Source organism: Myiozetetes cayanensis, unplaced genomic scaffold (genome assembly GCF_022539395.1).
Source record: "Myiozetetes cayanensis isolate MyiCay16 unplaced genomic scaffold, myiCay2020 scf27, whole genome shotgun sequence".
In the NCBI taxonomy this organism is placed as follows: Eukaryota; Metazoa; Chordata; class Aves; order Passeriformes; family Tyrannidae; genus Myiozetetes; species Myiozetetes cayanensis.
Genome location: NW_026087488.1, coordinates 3,373,917 through 3,390,433, shown reverse-complemented (window position 1 = coordinate 3,390,433; position 16,517 = coordinate 3,373,917). Strand labels below are relative to the sequence as shown.

The following is a 16,517-nucleotide window of genomic DNA, read 5'->3' as shown; positions in this document are numbered from 1 at the left end:
TTCCTGGGATTCGGAAGTTACGTGGGTTGTTTTTTTTAGTGTGAGTTTTGGGGGTTTATAGAAGAAACACGTCCCTGAATGCTTTGTCCTTGGCAGTTTTGGTCATGTTTTTTTAATGGCTTATGTTAATGGCAGTGTGGTGAAATACAGAATAATACTAATAATCTAATCTAAAGGACTAAATCACAGGACATGTCAGAATTTGGGCTGGGAAAGGGGGTAGAAGGGGCAAGGGCTTGGTGCTGTAGTGCAGTATTGAACTGTGCATGCTTAAATCCTCTTCTGTGCAGGAATTTACCCCTCCCCGGTTCTTGGTGCGATGCTGACTGAGGATCCAGCCCAGCCCGTGAGTGACGAGAGGCCCCGGGTTTGGGTGTGAATATTGCCCAGGGCTGAGTTCCTTAAGCCGTTGTGCTGCCTGAGGTGGATGTGGCCAGGTGGAGCGTGAGGCTCGGCTGTCGTTGGGTCGGTTGTGGTGTTGTTTCGGTGCCGCAGAGGGGCGGTGTGTTTGGGAAGGGCCCCAAACCCCGCTCCGTGGGTACCGCGGGGGTGTCGGGGGGAGTCTCGAACCGGTGGCCCCGAGGGTGGTGGGGGCGGTGTTGCCCCTCCGGCCGCCAGGGGGCAGCAGCGCCGCGCTCGGCCGCTCCCGCCCCGGCCACGCCCCTTCCGGCGCACGTGAGGCGCGCGCACGTGAGGCGCGCGCACATGGCCGCGGTGAGCGGGATCAGGAATGGGATTGGGAATGGGAATGGGAATGGGGTTGGGAGCGGGGCCGCACTGCTGGAATTCCACGTGCAGTGCTGGACGGGTGGGGATGCTGCGGCGCTCTGGGCGCGGGGCTCCCGCTGGCCCCGTCCCGTGCCGGGGGTTTCTCCCTCCCGTGGGGTCCGCGCCGGGTCCCCCCATAGCGGCTCCTTCTCCCCCACGCGGGTTTCGCTGCCCGGGTGGGTGGGGGGCCGTCCCCCCTGCCCGGTGGGATTCCCGGCGCTGAGCGCGCTGTCCCGCAGGACATGACGCCGGACGAGGATGTGCAGCGGCTCCTGATCCAGTTTCGGGACGAGGCAGGGGAGTCCCTGGGCTCGCCCTTCGACGTCCCGGTCACCATCACCCCGGACAAGCTGCAGCTGGTCTGCAACGCCCTCCTGCAGAAGGTGAGACCCCTCCCGAACATCCCCGGCACTCCCGAGCCCTTCCCGGGGCCGCCCCTCGCCACCTCACCCGCCCTTTCTCCCACAGGATTGTTATAAGTTACTTTTTCTCTGGAATTTTGAAGACGGCAAAAATACCTGCAGGACAAAGAAATATAGCAAGAGATTTTTATTGCAGTGCTGGGTACCTATTTCCAGCACTGGGTGCACCCTTGAATCATGCAAAGAGCACACCGCTGTTTGAAAACCGCGCTTTTTGTACCCTTTGATATCAGTTGTTGAATATTCATTTTACTGTCCGCTTGTTGCCTTAAAAGGTAATTTCTCTGCTTTGGAAGTGGGTGTTATCTTTTGGCTGGTTGTAACATACCTCCCCTGGGCTCGTACAGGGGGGTCTTGCATCATTCTCACATTGCAAGGCATGGAGGGTCTCTCTGTGTATCCACATTGCACAGAGGAATACATTTTTATTCATAATTTGTTCCCTGTTCTCGGCTGCAAAAGATTCCCTGGTGAGAGGTCCAGATAGGACCCTTCACCTTACAGTCTCCACGGTACGCCTATAAGTTAGTAAATACACAGAAATAGTTCTTTTGTTAGTACCCCCTGTTCATTTTAATTTGCTTGGAATAAAATCAGTTCCTCAATTTTTCACAGGATGAGCCGGTGCCTCTGGCCTTCTTCGTCCACGATGCCGAGATTGTGGCGTCGCTGGAGAAGACGCTGGCGGGGCAGAGCGTGGAGACGGAGAAGGTGCTGGACATCATCTACCAGCCGCAGGCGGTGTTCCGGGTGCGCGCCGTGACGCGCTGCACCAGCTCCCTCGAGGGGCACACCGAGGCCGTCATCTCCGTGGCCTTCAGCCCCACCGGAAAGTACGAGGGGCTGCCGGCAGGCGGGGGGGCTCGGGGTGAGGCAGCGGCTGCTCTTGCCCTCTCTTGAGGACACCGCACTGAGCCCGGCTCCTCATCCTCTCGCAGGTACCTGGCGAGCGGCTCTGGAGACACCACTGTCCGCTTCTGGGACCTCAGCACGGAGACGCCGCAGTTCACGGCCAAAGGTGGGCGTGGGGGTGTCCCCCATCCCTCAGGGACCCTCTGCCTGCCTGGGGGACGAGCAGAGCAGAGCCTGGTGCTGCCTGAGCTGTGTAGGCAGAACGTGGCTCGGGGAGGGAAGGGCTCTCTGTGATGAAGTGGCAGAAGAGGGGCTGGCCAGGAGGAGCACAGGGGGGTTCTCCCTGTCTTGCCCTTCCTTGGAGTGGCTTCCTGCTGGGACACTGAGGATAATCACAGCTCTCCACTCATGCCCACTCGTGCTCTCTCTGCCAGGCCACCGGCACTGGGTGCTCAGCATCGCCTGGTCACCAGATGGCAGGAAACTGGCCTCGGGCTGCAAGAACGGCCAGGTACGTGCTGGCTCCCTCTGCGTGGGGCTGGGGGTCTGGGGGAGCTTGGGGACCCTCTGCAGGCCCACTCTGGACTGAAACAAAACCTGGGGAAGGGCTGTGGGGGATTAGGGGCGAAGGTTCATGTCTCCTGGGCTGCGAGAGGTGTATCCAGTCCTTTGGAGCAGGATTGCTGTTCCCCAGAGCAGCTTTGTGTGTGGATACGTTGTGATATTGCAAGTAGTGTCTCCAGACTCCTGTGCCAGGCAGAGCTCTGGCTTTGTCACCTTGTGGATCTCTTGTTGCTGAGTCCTGCTGTCTTGTGGCAGACGCTCTTCCCTCCGTGCAGGAAAGAGTCCAGGCTTTCAGTGTGGTCCTTGGCAGAGGGCTCCATCACAAGGGAGGTGTCTGGATTGAGAGTGGTTATTGCCCAGCCAAGCCAGAGCTGCTGTTAGTGTGACCCAGACAGCAGCCTGTTTCGCAGCATTCTCACACAGATACAGCCAAATTCCCTCTTGTAGGAATGTGAAGGGGGCTCTGCCCTGGCTGTTGGGCAAAATGTGTGTGCCTAAGGTGCAGAAACGCTTCGGGAAGCGGGAGCACTCAGCTAAACATGAGTCAGGGAGTTGCTGAGCTGCAGAGGGACAGTGGCTCACTCTGACCCTCGAACAATCTGGGAGCAGTGAGAGCAGCCATGGAGCTGCCAAGGCTGTGATTCCATCCCCAAGGAAACAGGCTGGGCCAGGGTGGTTCCGCTGTGGTTTGGTGCTGGTCTGGCTTTAATCAAACCCAGGGAGCTGGGTTCTCTGTTGTCCTCTATTTCCCTATTTTTCCCAGGTTCTCAAGTAGGAGATGACTAATGCCTTGGCTCTTTAGATGAACATTTATGTAGAGAGAGAATCAACAAGAGAAAACCAGCATGTGTCCCACCCACAGGATCTGATAATAAGCAGCACTTAGCGCGCTGCGGCTTTCGTCGCGCTCTGCAAACACTCACCGAGTCTCTGGCACGGGGTGGCTTTTTGGGGACCTGTATCCGTTGTGAGTTGAGTCAGATAATTTAGTCAGATAATTTGTAGGCAGAGAGGAGGGCACTCAGCTCTCATTCTTTTGGATGTCAGCTGAGGGCTGCAGGGATCTGGAAAGGCATCCAGCCCCCTTCCCTTGTTGCTCCCTGTCTCTGCCAGTGTAAACGGACACCAGGGATACCTGTGCTTCCCAAATGGGATTCACATGATGGCTGTGGCCTGACGCGACCCTCTCGCTTCCTCTCTCGGACAGATATTCCTCTGGGACCCAGCCACGGGCAGCCAGCTCGGCCGGGTGCTGTCTGGCCACTCCAAATGGATCACGTGTCTGTGCTGGGAGCCGCTCCACATGTAAGTGAAGGGCCAGCCCAGCCCTTCCCCTTGACTCCTGTGGAAAAGAGCAGCCTGACCTGAAGGGCATTGCTCCTGTTTGCCTTTCTCCTGTTACGGGAAAAAGCGCATGCGGGAGAAGGGCTCGCAAGGTGGGCTGGGAAAACCGGCTGGGAGAGCCAGGAGCCCCAGCCATGAAGTCACTGCCAGGCTGTGCCTCTTTTCCCCCTGTGTAAAAGACATACCTGGCTCTGGAAAGCACTGCTGCTGTGGTGCTGGACAAATAGTTGGTGTGCTCCTCCTCCATGGCATGCTGAGCAGGGAAGCCTGGAGGTCCCCAAGTGCAGGCTCTGCAGAGCACTCCCTCCTGCTCTCCTGATCCTGCTGGCCTCTGTCATCCTGTTTGTTTATCATGAGGGATGATTAACTGTGCAATCCCCTTATCCCTTCGATCAGCTAAAGCTCCCTCTGGCAGAAGTGGGTGGAGGGGGCAGTTATAGCCAATAATCCAAGACGTTATAGCAATAAATAAAAGAGAAAGAAAAAGGGTCCCTTCAGTGCAGAGCCCTGCAAATTGAATTTGCCAGTAGGAAGCTCCAGCTATTTGCAAACAGTTAACTGGATTAGCAAAAAATGATTGTAAAGGAGAATAAGGAAATGGAGAGGAGAGACATGACCCTGGCAGGGCTGCACTGCTCTTTTCAGTCCCAGTGCAAGGGGAGGGGTTGTTCTTCCTCACTGCTGCTCGTGCCACCATGCTGAGTGATGAAGGTGTGGTGCAAAGGACAGAGGGTTGTGTCTCCCCTGTCCTTGATGAGTTGTGGCCAGCTGCTCCCAGATGTGTTAAATTTACCCTCCCTGAGCCACGTGGATGGACATTGCTCCTTTCAGTCCTGCCAGCACAGGAGCACTCTGCCCACAGGCTGGGGATAAGCGTGGCATAGGCAGGGGAGCATCCAGTGCATTCCCAGAGCTGCTGGTCTGTGCTGCCTGGGCAAGGCTGGTCCCCTGCCCAGGGCTCTCCCCAGCCTCCAGTGTGCAGCCCAGGAGTTGGTTTGGAGGACCCATTTGTCTGCCTCTCCCCTTCTCTGTGGTACCTTGGTCTCTGTAGGTCAGTGCTCTGCCCCTGCCTGGCCTCCTGCAGGTCTGGAGCCAAAAGAGAGTTGTATTTTACTGACTTCTTGAATCTACTGGGGGTGATGGAGGAGCTGTGTGTGCTGCACAAATGGATTTGATGTTCCTTTTCCCCAGAAACCCAGAGTGTCGCTACCTGGCGAGTGCCTCCAAGGACGGCAGCATCCGCATCTGGGACACGCTGATGGGCAGGTGTGACAAAATCCTCACGAGCCACACGCAGTCAGTGACGTGTGTGAAGTGGGGGGGCGATGGTTTGCTCTACTCCTCCTCCCAGGACAGGACCATCAAAGTGTGGAGGAGCCAGGATGTAAGTGAGGCTGCTGGCAAAGGGGGCTGGGCACACTGGGGTAGCTTTGTCTGCTCTTCCTGGCACAGCCTGTGCCCTGGAAAACAGAGCTGCAGAGCAGGTGCTGTATCTTCCTGACCTACCAAAACCTGTTGCTTGACACAATTTGGAAAGGGTGGCTGTTGTGCAATGTTTTCATCTCTAAGAGCATTAAGTGGGGCTAAAAGCTGGAAACATCCCGGAGGCAACCTGTGCTGGTGGGTGTCCTCAAGGTCCTGTGGGAAACTGATTCCTGAAGCTCAACAGTGTCGTTCCTGAAACTCAGCAGTCCTGCCTGCAGCTCGGGCAGGAGGGTTGGGAGTGTTGTTTGATGTTGGTCCTTGCAGCCCAGTGGGTGTGGTGGGTGCTGGGCAGCCTGGCTGTGTGCTGCCCTCCCTGTGTGAGGGGTGGTTGTGTCCCCAGGGCGTGCTGTGCCGCAGCCTGCAGGGCCACGCTCACTGGGTGAACACCATGGCCCTGAGCACCGACTACGTGCTCCGCACCGGGGCCTTCGAACCCGCCGAGGCCACCATCAACCCTCAGGACGTCAGCGGCTCCTGTAAGTGCAGCACCCTCTTGTAGGCTGGGGGGAGGCAGCGGGGAGGATAAAGGGCAGGCCTGATTTCCGTGTTGCCACGAGCCAAAGCAACCTTGGGAGCTGGGAGCAGGTCCTGGGCTGGTGTCAGTCGTGCTGACAGCCGTGATTTTCCTCGCCTGTGCCAGGGCTGAGCAGTCTGGGGGATGGGAAGGCCACTCTGTTTCCAAGGGCTTTTGCTCCCAGACTGCCCTTGGCGAAGTGGAAGTGGGTGAGAAGTCACAAGTGCGTCTGCTTGGCCCACAGAGCCAGGATTGGAATTGGCATCACGGGGTTATAAAGTGTCCTTTCACCTACAGGTTGCAAATCTCTCTTCCCCTCTTGTTTTCCCTCTCTTAGTGGCAGAACTGAAGGAAAGGGCTCAGCAAAGGTACAACCAAGTCCGGGTGAGTCCTTTCTGTCCCTGCTGTGGTTTCTAACACTGTCACTGGTGGAAGCAGTAAATGTGCACAGTGGGCTGTGGACCCCACCACTGCTGTGCTACTGAGCTCTCCACACCTGGCCCATTCAGGACTTGGGCTCTTTCATCCCTTTCTCAGGGCCAGGAACCAGAAAGGCTCGTCTCGGGGTCAGATGATTTCACCCTGTTTCTCTGGAGACCAGCAGAAGACAAGAAGCCGCTGGAGAGAATGACAGGCCACCAGGCATTGATCAACCAAGTCCTCTTCTCTCCAGACACCCGGATAATAGCCAGTGCTTCCTTTGACAAGTCCATAAAGCTCTGGGATGGTAGGACAGGAAAGTGAGTTGTTTAGTTCTGTTGCAGAGGTGGTGCTAGGATAGAGTCTGCAGGGCTGGGCTCCACTGTCATTGCCAGCAGCCCCCTGGTGTGTTCAGCATCTCAGCAGCCTGAACTCACGCTCAGTCATTCTGCTGCCTCTGGTTTTTTCTGCCCTTGGGAAGCCCCTTGTCTGGCTCTCCTTGTGTCAGGGGGTCTTCTTGTGCTTGGCTGTGTGTGTGCAGCCCCACTGCCACCCAGCCACAGCACTGCCTGGCACCTGTGGCACACGCAGCCTGCTGCAGGGCGAGTTCTCTGAGCGGCGGTGGGATGGGATGTTCCACTCTGCTGATCTCCTGAAGATGTGTGTGTTGGGCACTGTAGGCTGACCCAGTTTAAACAGTTGCCGTGCCAGAGAACAGCTTGTTCTGGGTGATGCAAATCCGTGTAGTTACAAGTGGTGCTGTTGGGGTTTGGATGCTCCTGGAATCCAGCTTTTAGCCTTCAGCTGGAGTACTGGTGAGCTCTGGGGGCAGCAGTCCTTCCCTGCAAAGCAACCTCTGTGCTTGTGAGCTTGGCATTCATGGCAGTAATTTTAAAGGTCCCTCTAAATCCAGGCTGCTCGGCCAGAGAGAGGAAGGACACATCAGTGCAGTAAGGCTGTAGCGTTGCCTGCTGGATAAGACTTACTTGGCAGATGAGGTGAGATGAAGAGTCATCCTCCAGAAGGTTCTGAGCCCACCTGGGAGGGTTTTTAGACGGCCTGAGCAACCTGTGGACTCTTGTCTCACAGTTGACCGCCCGGGGTGCGCTGAGCATCCTGTGACTGTGCCGGTTTGCTCACGGGTGGAGAAGAAACAGGGAGACAAAGGGCAGGTTTGGAACAAGCCCTGCTGCTCTAACAGCTTGTGCTGTGCCCCAGGTACCTGACGTCGCTGCGGGGCCACGTCTCGGCCGTGTACCAGATCGCCTGGTCGGCCGACAGCCGCTTGCTGGTGAGCGGCAGCAGCGACAGCACCCTCAAGGTCTGGGACGCCAAGACCAAGAAACTGGCCGTCGATCTTCCCGGCCACGCGGACGAGGTGAGGTGTTTGGTTGAGCCGAGGTGTTTGAGGGAGGCAGGAGTGGCTCCTCCTCCCAGCAGAACTGACTGTCTTTTCCGTAACACCAGGTGTATGCGACGGATTGGAGCCCGGACGGGCAGAGGGTGGCGAGTGGAGGGAAGGATAAGTGTTTGAGGATGTAAGTAACTTGTTATCTGTCCATAGAGGGTGTTGCAGCTACTCCATGTGTCCCTCAGAGCCACAGGCTCCTTGCAGAGACCTGCATGGTTAGGGCATGATCTGTCCTTGCAGAGAGGACAGTGCTGGCTCACACTTCAGCTTGGAGACCTGATCTCCCTCAGGGCAGGCTCAGCTGCTGTCCCTGGGAGATGACTCGAAAGCAGAGTCCCTCCAGCTGGGCAGTCAGGGTGAAATTTGACTCAGATGTTTTGGCTCCTGGAGAGGGGAAAGAACACTTGTACCAGTTGGTCAGACCTTCATTTCTCACCTTGCTCCCTCTCCCAGTTATGCAGACGGGCAAATTCCTGTGAGCTGGTTGCCATTTGACCGTGGCTGGTGCCCCCAGTGCCTGGGCCCTGCTGTGCTGCTCTCGTATGGTGCCTGCTGGGCAGCACTGGTGCCCAAGCACAGGGACAAAGCAGCTCTTTCCTCTTCCTCATTTGCAGATGGCGTCGATAGGAGCACAGACACGGAGCTGCCGGTCCTGTCCTCAGCACAATGTGCCTGGAAGATCTCTGGGAGGATGGACGATGGAGGCCAACCCGAGCACGACTCCCTGTTCCTGCTGGCTGCTCTCCCTCGTGGACTCTTTCCTTATATTTATTTAAGGAAATTTTAATTCTGGTTCTTATTAAGAGCTGTGCTTTGCAGGATGATTTCCTCTGAACATTACAGGAGGGATATCTCATCTGCCTCCGTCTCAACTGGCTTTTTATTGGAATTTCAGCCTCACAGTAGCCCTCTGCCTTGAGGGGCAAGTGAAGGGCAGGGATGGCTCTTGCCCTTTCTTGCTGTGTGAAGAATCCTGCGGAGAAGAGAGGTTTAGTGGGAACTGAAGGGGTTGTCCTTGTGTGACCTTCAGAGAGAGAGAAATGGGAAAATTCAGCACATCAATTACATTGCAGAATTGTGCTTGGCATTATCTGTGGATCCTCTGCATCCACAGAGCATAAATCCTCCACTTGTCTGTTCAGGGTCCAGTGTGCATGGACTTCAGATGACTGCTGGAGCTGTGCAGAGTTTTCAGGTCTCAACAGCTCTTGGAAATGGGGAAATGAGACACTGGTGCCTCTGAAGAGGGGAGGGAGCATCCATTTCCCATCCACCACTGGCTCAGGGGGGAAGGAAAAGGGTAGGGTGGGGAAGGGGGAGAAAGGAGCTGGCATTTGGGGTGGTGTTTGTCCCTTGCCCTGGATACGTGCTGACAGCAGGGCTGGGACTGAGTGGCAGAACTTCCATTGCACAGAGTTGGCTCCTTCTGGAATTTCTCAAGTGCATTTACTTGCCCAGTGGGTGAGAGGGATTCACACTGTCAGTTGTGTATTTCTAAACTTGCTTATGAGCCTTTTTCTAAGTCAGCTCAGGCTTCCAGCCGTCATGAGACGAATAGACCTGGATTTACTGTTTATTTCCAGGATGCTTATGAAACAGTGAAAATCAGGATGTGATTATTAAGGAGCAGACAATTATATTGTCAAATTTAGTTGCGGCAGGTTAATATGAAGGTCAAAACATTCTCCATAGCCCTCATACTGCAGTTGCTTCTCAGTGATTACAACAGCTCAGAATGGGACTTTGGGTCTCAAGTGCTTCCCAGCTGCAGAAGATGCATTTTAGGACTTTATTCCTGCTGGTTGGATTGCTTTGGAGAATTAAGAGGGGATGGTGCAGTAATGGCAATTGTCTGCAAGTGTTGAGGGTAGAAAAAGACTGGAACAAAGGGTCAGATCTTTGATATGACTGAGAAGACAACTTGTGGTTCCTGTTCTTAGTTTCTCTTTTTGTCAGCAAAGTCAGCAGGCTCTGTCTTTGTGGGATCTTTTGGGAAGTCCTCAATATCCTATACCTGCTCTTTCATTAATGTGCTTCTTCCAGCTGATTCTTGCTGACAGTGAAGGCCATGTTGCATCCATTCTGCATGAGCAAAACCTTTTGGGAAGGAGAGGAGCAGGTCTTTGGTAATGGCCAAGAAGCCTGCCTGTTTGGAAAGTTTTCACCTCTATGTCCCTGGGTCTGAGTTGCTGAAAGCAGCAGCTCCTGGTGTGGCTCTTTCCAGGGGAACAAGCATCGTTCTCTGCTTCCTCCCCTGAGGTGCTGCACGGGGTCACTGTGCCCTGTCAGTGCAGGGTGTGTTTTGTGCTGGAAGCAGGGATGTATTGGAGCTGAGGGAGGCAATTCTGCCTGTGGGAACTGGCTTGGCTGTGCATGTGTGTAGGTGTACCTAAAATAAATCAGTGTGCCTTGTCCCCTGATTTCCAAACCAAAGCAATTGCTGTGCCCTCCTGCCATCCCTTCAGACTCTGCTTCTGTGACATTTGGCACCAAACAGAGCCTGATTAAAACCCACCTTCCTAATGCTGGAGCGGAAAGGTTTTCCAAAGGGAAGTAAGGCCCTCTCTTGAAGAAAGAGAGGGCCTTGCAACTAAGTGTACACCAAAATAAGCTCTCTTGGCCTTAATCTAACTCCGATCTGATAGCGGGTGGATTTTTGAACCACGCTCAGCGATGGGTTTGCATGTAAACCGAATTGTGTTTTCTCATCCGAGCATCTGCTACTACTTTTATCATTCATACAGCACCAGCCTTCATACGTGCTCAGTGCTGGCCCCGCTCCAGCTGTATTCCTAAGCAATTCTGAAACACTCCTCCCAGTTTCCTCTGAATGCGGCACTTCCCGGGCCTGGCTCTGCAGTCTCCTGCCTGGAGAGCTGCTGCCCTGCCCTTCCCTTCCCTTCAGAGCCGGCTCCTTCTTGGCAGGAGGCGCAGCGGGCGCGTGACCTCCCTCGCTCCGCTGGCGCTGGGGACGGGAGCTTTAATGAGCCAATTTTGGGAATTGCAGATGCAAATTGGGGCCTGATGGTGTTGTTACTGATGGTGTTACTTTCTGTTGAAAGGACAAATCTAGAAGGTAAGGCCGGAGCTTTCTGATTGCTCTTGTGGGGACGGCAGCACTAACCTTACAGAGGGCCTGCTGAAACAGCGGAGCTTTTCCAGTGCTGTGGGAAAGGAATCTCAGGACCTGCTCCTGTGTTTCAGTCCAAGTTCCTCCTGAGTTACTTACTAGACATCCCACACGGGTTTTCCTACCACAAGGGCGTTATTTTTCCCTGGTAATACAAGAATAATTTTAAGCATATCCAGAAACTGTCCCACAGAGCCCTCTGACACATTCTCCTCCAAAAGCTCTGATGGCACCATTAATTTTGTTACAAATCCCCAATGGGAGGACAGTGATGGTAAGGACTGGGAAGCGTGCCAGTCCTCTGAGAAAGGTTTACCTGTCCAATAAATTCCTGAGTATGATGGAGCGAAGGAAGGGATATAAGAACACTTAGAGAGAAGTAAATAATCTGAGATAGAATTGAGGCCAACAGAATGGTGCCAGACTCCTGCCCTTTGGAGGCTGATTTAGATAAGTGAGGCCTTAGAATCCACATGAAAACTGTTCTTGGGGGCGTGTGTCCTGTTTATCCATGCAGGAGGGCTGGCAAGTGGTGTGTGTGTGTGTTGTGCTTCCTGGGTTCTGGGTCCTTGGAGCCACACATTGCTTTTCTGCTCGACTCAGATGATCTCTTGAACATTTTCCCAGATCTGTAATTTAATTTCCATGTGCATGTTTATAGCCTGGGGAGAGACACAAGAAAAATCTTTCAACAACTAGGAAGAAAATGATCTTCATTCATTGTTCTGCATGAAAAGGAGCTTCTCTCAGCTTTTTTTGGGTCAACCCAGGCATTGTTCAGATGATGTTTCTACCTCAAGGCTGCATTTTGGTGGTGTGGCAGAAAATGGCTTGCTGTGAAGACCATTAGTGCTTTTGAGGATGAGAGATGCTATGGAAACTCAGGACAGTGATGTCTGTGTTTTGGGGAGCTGCTACCAGATGAAAATGTACTTCTCTGCACTCAGGCAACGTGGAAGGTGCTAATTCCTTCCTCGATGTGCTGCTCTTGTGATCAAGAGCCCTGGCTCACACCTGAGGGACTAATTGGCTGAACCGATGTAGTGCAGCTGGAAAGGAGCCACAAAACCATCTCTAGTGCTGCCCTTCTGTTTTCTCCACTGTGACTCTGTAAATCAGTGGTCCAGTGGTCTCTGTCAGGGGCTGAAGCTCTTACAGAGTGTGGTATTAAAAATGAGCAAACTCAGGGCACAGTGTCTGTGCTTTTGAAGGTTGATTACACGTGGTACTGGTGCCCACTGCCCGGCAGTGCTTTTGGAGCACGCTGGGTGTTTTATTGTCCTGCCATGTGGCTGTCAGAGCAGTGCATCCCCCCGGGGGCTGCCGGGCTGCTGAAATGCTGAATATCCATGTTGAATATCCATGTGCATTCCTTGAGGAAGGAGCAGCATGATCCCCAGGGGTTATCCTGTGTTGCTGTCCCAGTGTCTCCTGTAACGAGGCTCTCTTGGGTAAGGGTGGGTGAATTCAGTCCAGTTCTGCCTCCGACCCCTTTCAGCAGCAAAAGCAAGTGAAGGTGCTGTTTGTAAATAGCTTTATTGTGGTCTGGGTGCTGGAGATGTCGACATCCCAAAACTCTCCTGGACACCAATCAAGGCCGCAGCTCCAAGGAGTGACCCGCATGCAAATCCCGCAGCCTCCTGAGCGCTGTTCCAGAGCTCAGCCCTCGGATCCCGCTCGGATCCCAGAGCAGCGTGTTTAGTTATTCCGGTCAAACCTCCCTGCTGCTCCTGGCTGTTTGTCCTTGCTGTGCCGAAACAAACCCGCTCCAGGGCTCCAGCCCCCTTAGGAGGACAAAAGGACATCGGGGCAGCGCTGCTGCCGAAGGGAGATGTGTCTGGGTTTGGAAGTGGGATGCAGAATGGGTGGCTTAGGAATTCCTGTGGTGGTATTCTCTGTTCAAAAGGCATCTTCTGAGTGAATTATTTATTTATTTAGTTATTTTTGCTTCCCTAAAATGTAGCTGGTGACATTGACTTGTGAGGATATGTGCTGATGCTGAGAGGATTAATACTGAATGTGAGACTCTCTGGATGGCAATACATAACCAGTTCTCAGGGAAACTGTTTTCTGAATCAGAATATTTAACACATAGAAGATTGTGGGGTTTTTCCTGGTTTAAAGGGGCACTGTGAAGCGTACTAGAAAGTGTCTGTTACTACCAACACCTTAATTTATTATTAACTTGGAATATTTTTACATCTCATTTATTCCTTACATGGGAGTGTTCTGAGCTGTTGAAATTATTGGTCAGCTTTGCTTTCTCAGTGTTGCTTGTTGGGGTAGTGCCATGGATGGATTTTGGATGGGAGCTCAAAACTTCAGCAAATAAAGGAGGGGGATTCAGCCTGGAAAGGTTTTAAAGCCCTTTGGTTCTCTTTGGCACAAAATCAGATTTCTTAGGATTCCTCTGATATTATGATTTAGACATATGATGTCTAAAGCTTAAAGTGCCCTTCACAAAGCTGTCTATCTTCCCTTGATAACAAGCTGTCTATCTTCCCTTGATAAACTCTTGCTGAATATTTTTTTAATCTAAGTGCATTTTCTTTGGAGAAATCTTTAGCTGTGGAGGTTGTGACATGGCACATGGCCCCAGTAGCGCCTGGGTTTGAGTGCTGAGAAAGTGAAGGGAGATAAGTGAAGAATGGGGAGAGGCCCAACTGCGTAAATGCTCGCTCAGTCTCTATTTTGATCTGGTGACACTGAAAGCAGAGCCCGTGTCACGTGGGGGAAGGCACAGCACAGCCGTGCGGGGTCAGAGCTCTGCCCCTGTGACCCCAGCACACCCCCGGCATCCACCGGGGCCCACTGGGGGATCACTGGGATCCCTGAGAGAGCCTGAGCCGGGATGTGGAGGTGAACACAGATAGAGGGGAGGGGGAGAGAGCAGTGAGGAATGAACGCAGAGGAAAGGAGCCTAATTATGTAAACCTGGAGTTGAAGGTCAAAGGCTCCATGTGACTGTTGTGTGGTGGCTGGTTGGGTTTTTTTTTTTTAATGTTTGTATGTGCTGTAAACAGCCCCAGGCTGATCCAGAGGTGCTGGGAGGCAGAGGCTGTAAATTGTAGGCGTTGTTCTCCTTATAAAGAGAGCGAGCAACTCGAAGTGTCTTGGGCTCACAGCACTTTGTGTGTTTGTTCCTCCGCTGCCTCTCCATTCATTGAAGTTCCTTTTTTTTAGGTTCGCTGCGGAGTCTTGCTCACTGATGGAGCAGGGACTGGGCTGAGTGCTGAGTAAGCAGTGCCACTGCCCTGGGAGCCAGGGATGATCCCGTACCTGCCTTCCCACCCTGCCTATCCCAGCCCTTGACCTCCCCTGCCCCGCGCTGAGGGCAGATGGCCCGCGGGGCACTGACTGCCCTCCCTGCTCTGCTGCTGGCCCCTCACGGTTGTCCTCACTGTAGGGTGGGCCTGAGGCAGCCAAGGAAAGGGCTGACGTGAAAAACAAGTGTTAAAGTGATGGCCGGGGGTGAGGGGCTGGAGTTTGGCCTCAGTGCCCAGACTCCAGGCTGAGGGCAGGGGTGGGCCCAGGGGCCTGGGTCGCCGAGCAGGAGGGACCCCAGAGCCATGGTGGGGCACGGGGAGAGCTCGGAGGGTCCCCAAGAGAGCTCGGCGGGGCCGGGCTATGGCGGTGACCCCGGCCCGGTCCGGCCCCGCTCCTGAGGCGGTGCCGGCGGAGGGACCGCCGGGTTACCCGGGGTGAGGCACTCTTTGGCCGCCCGCGGAAGCACCCGAGCTCCGGGGCCTGCGCAATGCGGCCTATAAAAGCCGCGGGGCGGCGCGCAGGTCTGGGCATTGGCAGCCGGGGCTGGCCGAGTGCGGATCGTTAGGGGGAGGCACTGGTGGAGCGGCAGGAGCCCCAGGAGGCGCTGGCGGCCTGAGAGACCCCCCCTCCCGTCCGCACCCTTACTGCTTCCTCCCCTCCCGCAGGGGCTGCGGCGGCGACAGCGACAGCCATCCCCGGAGCTGCGGGCCGCGCCTCCTCCCCTCCTCGCTGGATGCTCTGGAGCTCGGTCCCTGAGCGGGGCCGCGGCGCCGGCAGCCCCCGCTGTGACGGGGCCATGGGGCCGGGCAGCGGCAGGGCGCGGAGCCCCCTTCCCCGCTGAGAAGGCCCCCCGGTCCCGGCGCCGATGCCGCGCTGTCCCCTCACACCCGGCCCCTGAGACTGCCCCCTTTCCCCTCCCCATGCCCGACGGAGCCCCTCGCCTCGGTGACGCCCTGCAGCAGCCCCGCCGGCCCGGGGGTCTGCGGCGCTATGAGAGGAGCTGCCCCCGCCGCCGGGGGCAGCCAGGACCGGGGCAGGCTCCCACCCCGCCGCCGGCTGCCGTGAGGCGGCTGTAGCTGGAGGAAGAGCCCCTTTGTTTTCCCTCCGTCCTTCCCGGGGGCTTCATGCCCCGCTGAGGGATGATGGAGGTGGTGGGGGACTTTGAGTACAGCAAGAAGGACCTGATAGGACACGGAGCCTTTGCTGTGGTCTTCAAAGGTCGCCACCGCAAGGTAAACAGCGATGGGGCTTCGCCCGCCGCCGGAGCGGGGCTGGTTACACAACCCGGGGCCCGGAGCAGCCCCTCGGGTGGGTGACAGCGGCGGGGGTGGGGGAGTTTTGGGGAGGAAAAAGAGCCGAAGGAAGGTGCGGGGTGGGCGGTGGTGCCGGGGCTGCCCCGCGGCCCTGAGCCGGGATCCGGCCCCGGCCTCTATAAACCCTGTATATATATTTTATTTTTTTCCCCTGCCCTAAACCCCACCGCGGTCCCTCCCCGCTGCTGGCAGCTCCCCGGCACAGCGGCCAGGGGAGAGTTTGCAGCTGTAGGGGAGGCTGAGCCCTTTGTTTGTCGGGAGGGTCATGTTTATCTCGCTGGATAACGAGGGATCTTAATGGAAAAATTGTCTCCTTTGGGGATTGGCTGAAGATTTCTTGAATTCAGAGGTGTCTGGTTTCCTGGCGTGACTTGCTAATCGCCCCGGATATTCATAGTTACGTTATAATTTCGTGATGCTGTGAGAGTTTATTCTGGTGTTGGTGCCTAAAGGGCTTTGGTTTCCAGAAAAAAAAAAAACATTCAGGTTTATCATCTTGTAGGATTAGGGCAGTGCTCGCAGCTCGGAGAGACACAACGCAGTGATTTGGGGGTTAAAAAAAAAAGGGAGGGGGGGAGAAAGGGAAACAGAAACTTTAAAGGCCAGTGGAGATCCTTGCACCTTACAAATAATTACTTGATTTATATATTGTCTATTTATGTATTATCCAAAAATAAGCTTTCTTAAAACAGATTTTTTTTTTCCATGCAGTTTTCAGCGGCAGAGCATAAAAAGGCCATAAATGGGAAGTCCTTAAAGGAGAGTTAAAGTAACTCAGTCACTCTGAGAGGACTAAAAAGCATCACTATAAAAAAAAAAAAAAGGGATACTACTTGTTTTTTTGTTGTTGGGAGTTTTTTTTTAATGCTTTAGAATCCATTAAAATGCGGTGTAGCTGCAGCTGGATTTTAATAGCTGTCTAAGCTATTGTGGAATGAAATAGTTCTTGATGGTGTCATGTGATGTAGAAATCACTACTGGATAGAGGAGGGGTGATCTTGCTACTTTTTCTCACTGCTTTACCGGG

At 54.5% G+C, this 16,517-nt stretch overlaps 2 protein-coding genes across 10 annotated transcripts in view; both read left to right on the top strand.

Annotated features, from left to right (window-relative positions):
• The first annotated feature begins 277 nt into the window (after window positions 1-277).
• NLE1 (notchless homolog 1) lies at window positions 278-8,636 on the top strand. 8 transcript variants are annotated; one of them, XM_050321707.1, is made up of 13 exons: window positions 279-437; window positions 1,008-1,151; window positions 1,806-2,023; window positions 2,129-2,208; window positions 2,477-2,553; window positions 3,814-3,911; window positions 5,142-5,334; window positions 5,776-5,911; window positions 6,287-6,333; window positions 6,487-6,689; window positions 7,588-7,747; window positions 7,837-7,907; window positions 8,395-8,636. In XM_050321707.1, exons 2-13 carry the CDS (start codon window positions 1,011-1,013, stop codon window positions 8,405-8,407), a joined length of 1,437 nt encoding a protein of 478 aa, XP_050177664.1. In that variant the 5' UTR covers window positions 279-437; window positions 1,008-1,010; the 3' UTR covers window positions 8,408-8,636. The 8 variants fall into 8 exon arrangements, 6 of the variants coding, with proteins under 6 accessions (XP_050177665.1, XP_050177664.1, XP_050177663.1 ...); XM_050321706.1 differs by having other exon boundaries at window positions 279-465; XM_050321704.1 differs by having other exon boundaries at window positions 280-346.
• A 6,080-nt stretch (window positions 8,637-14,716) lies between these two features.
• Window positions 14,717-16,517, top strand: part of ULK2 (unc-51 like autophagy activating kinase 2) — a 37,908-nt gene continuing 36,107 nt past the window's right edge. The window contains exon 1 of one of the 2 annotated variants that reach the window (XR_007629753.1): window positions 14,717-15,409. Coding sequence is in view for 1 of the 2 variants with exons in the window: in XM_050321786.1 (XP_050177743.1) it covers window positions 15,317-15,409 (93 nt within the window). In the remaining variant the exon portion in view is untranslated. The remainder of the gene's footprint in view (window positions 15,410-16,517) is intronic. The other variant, XM_050321786.1, reaches the window with a different exon arrangement.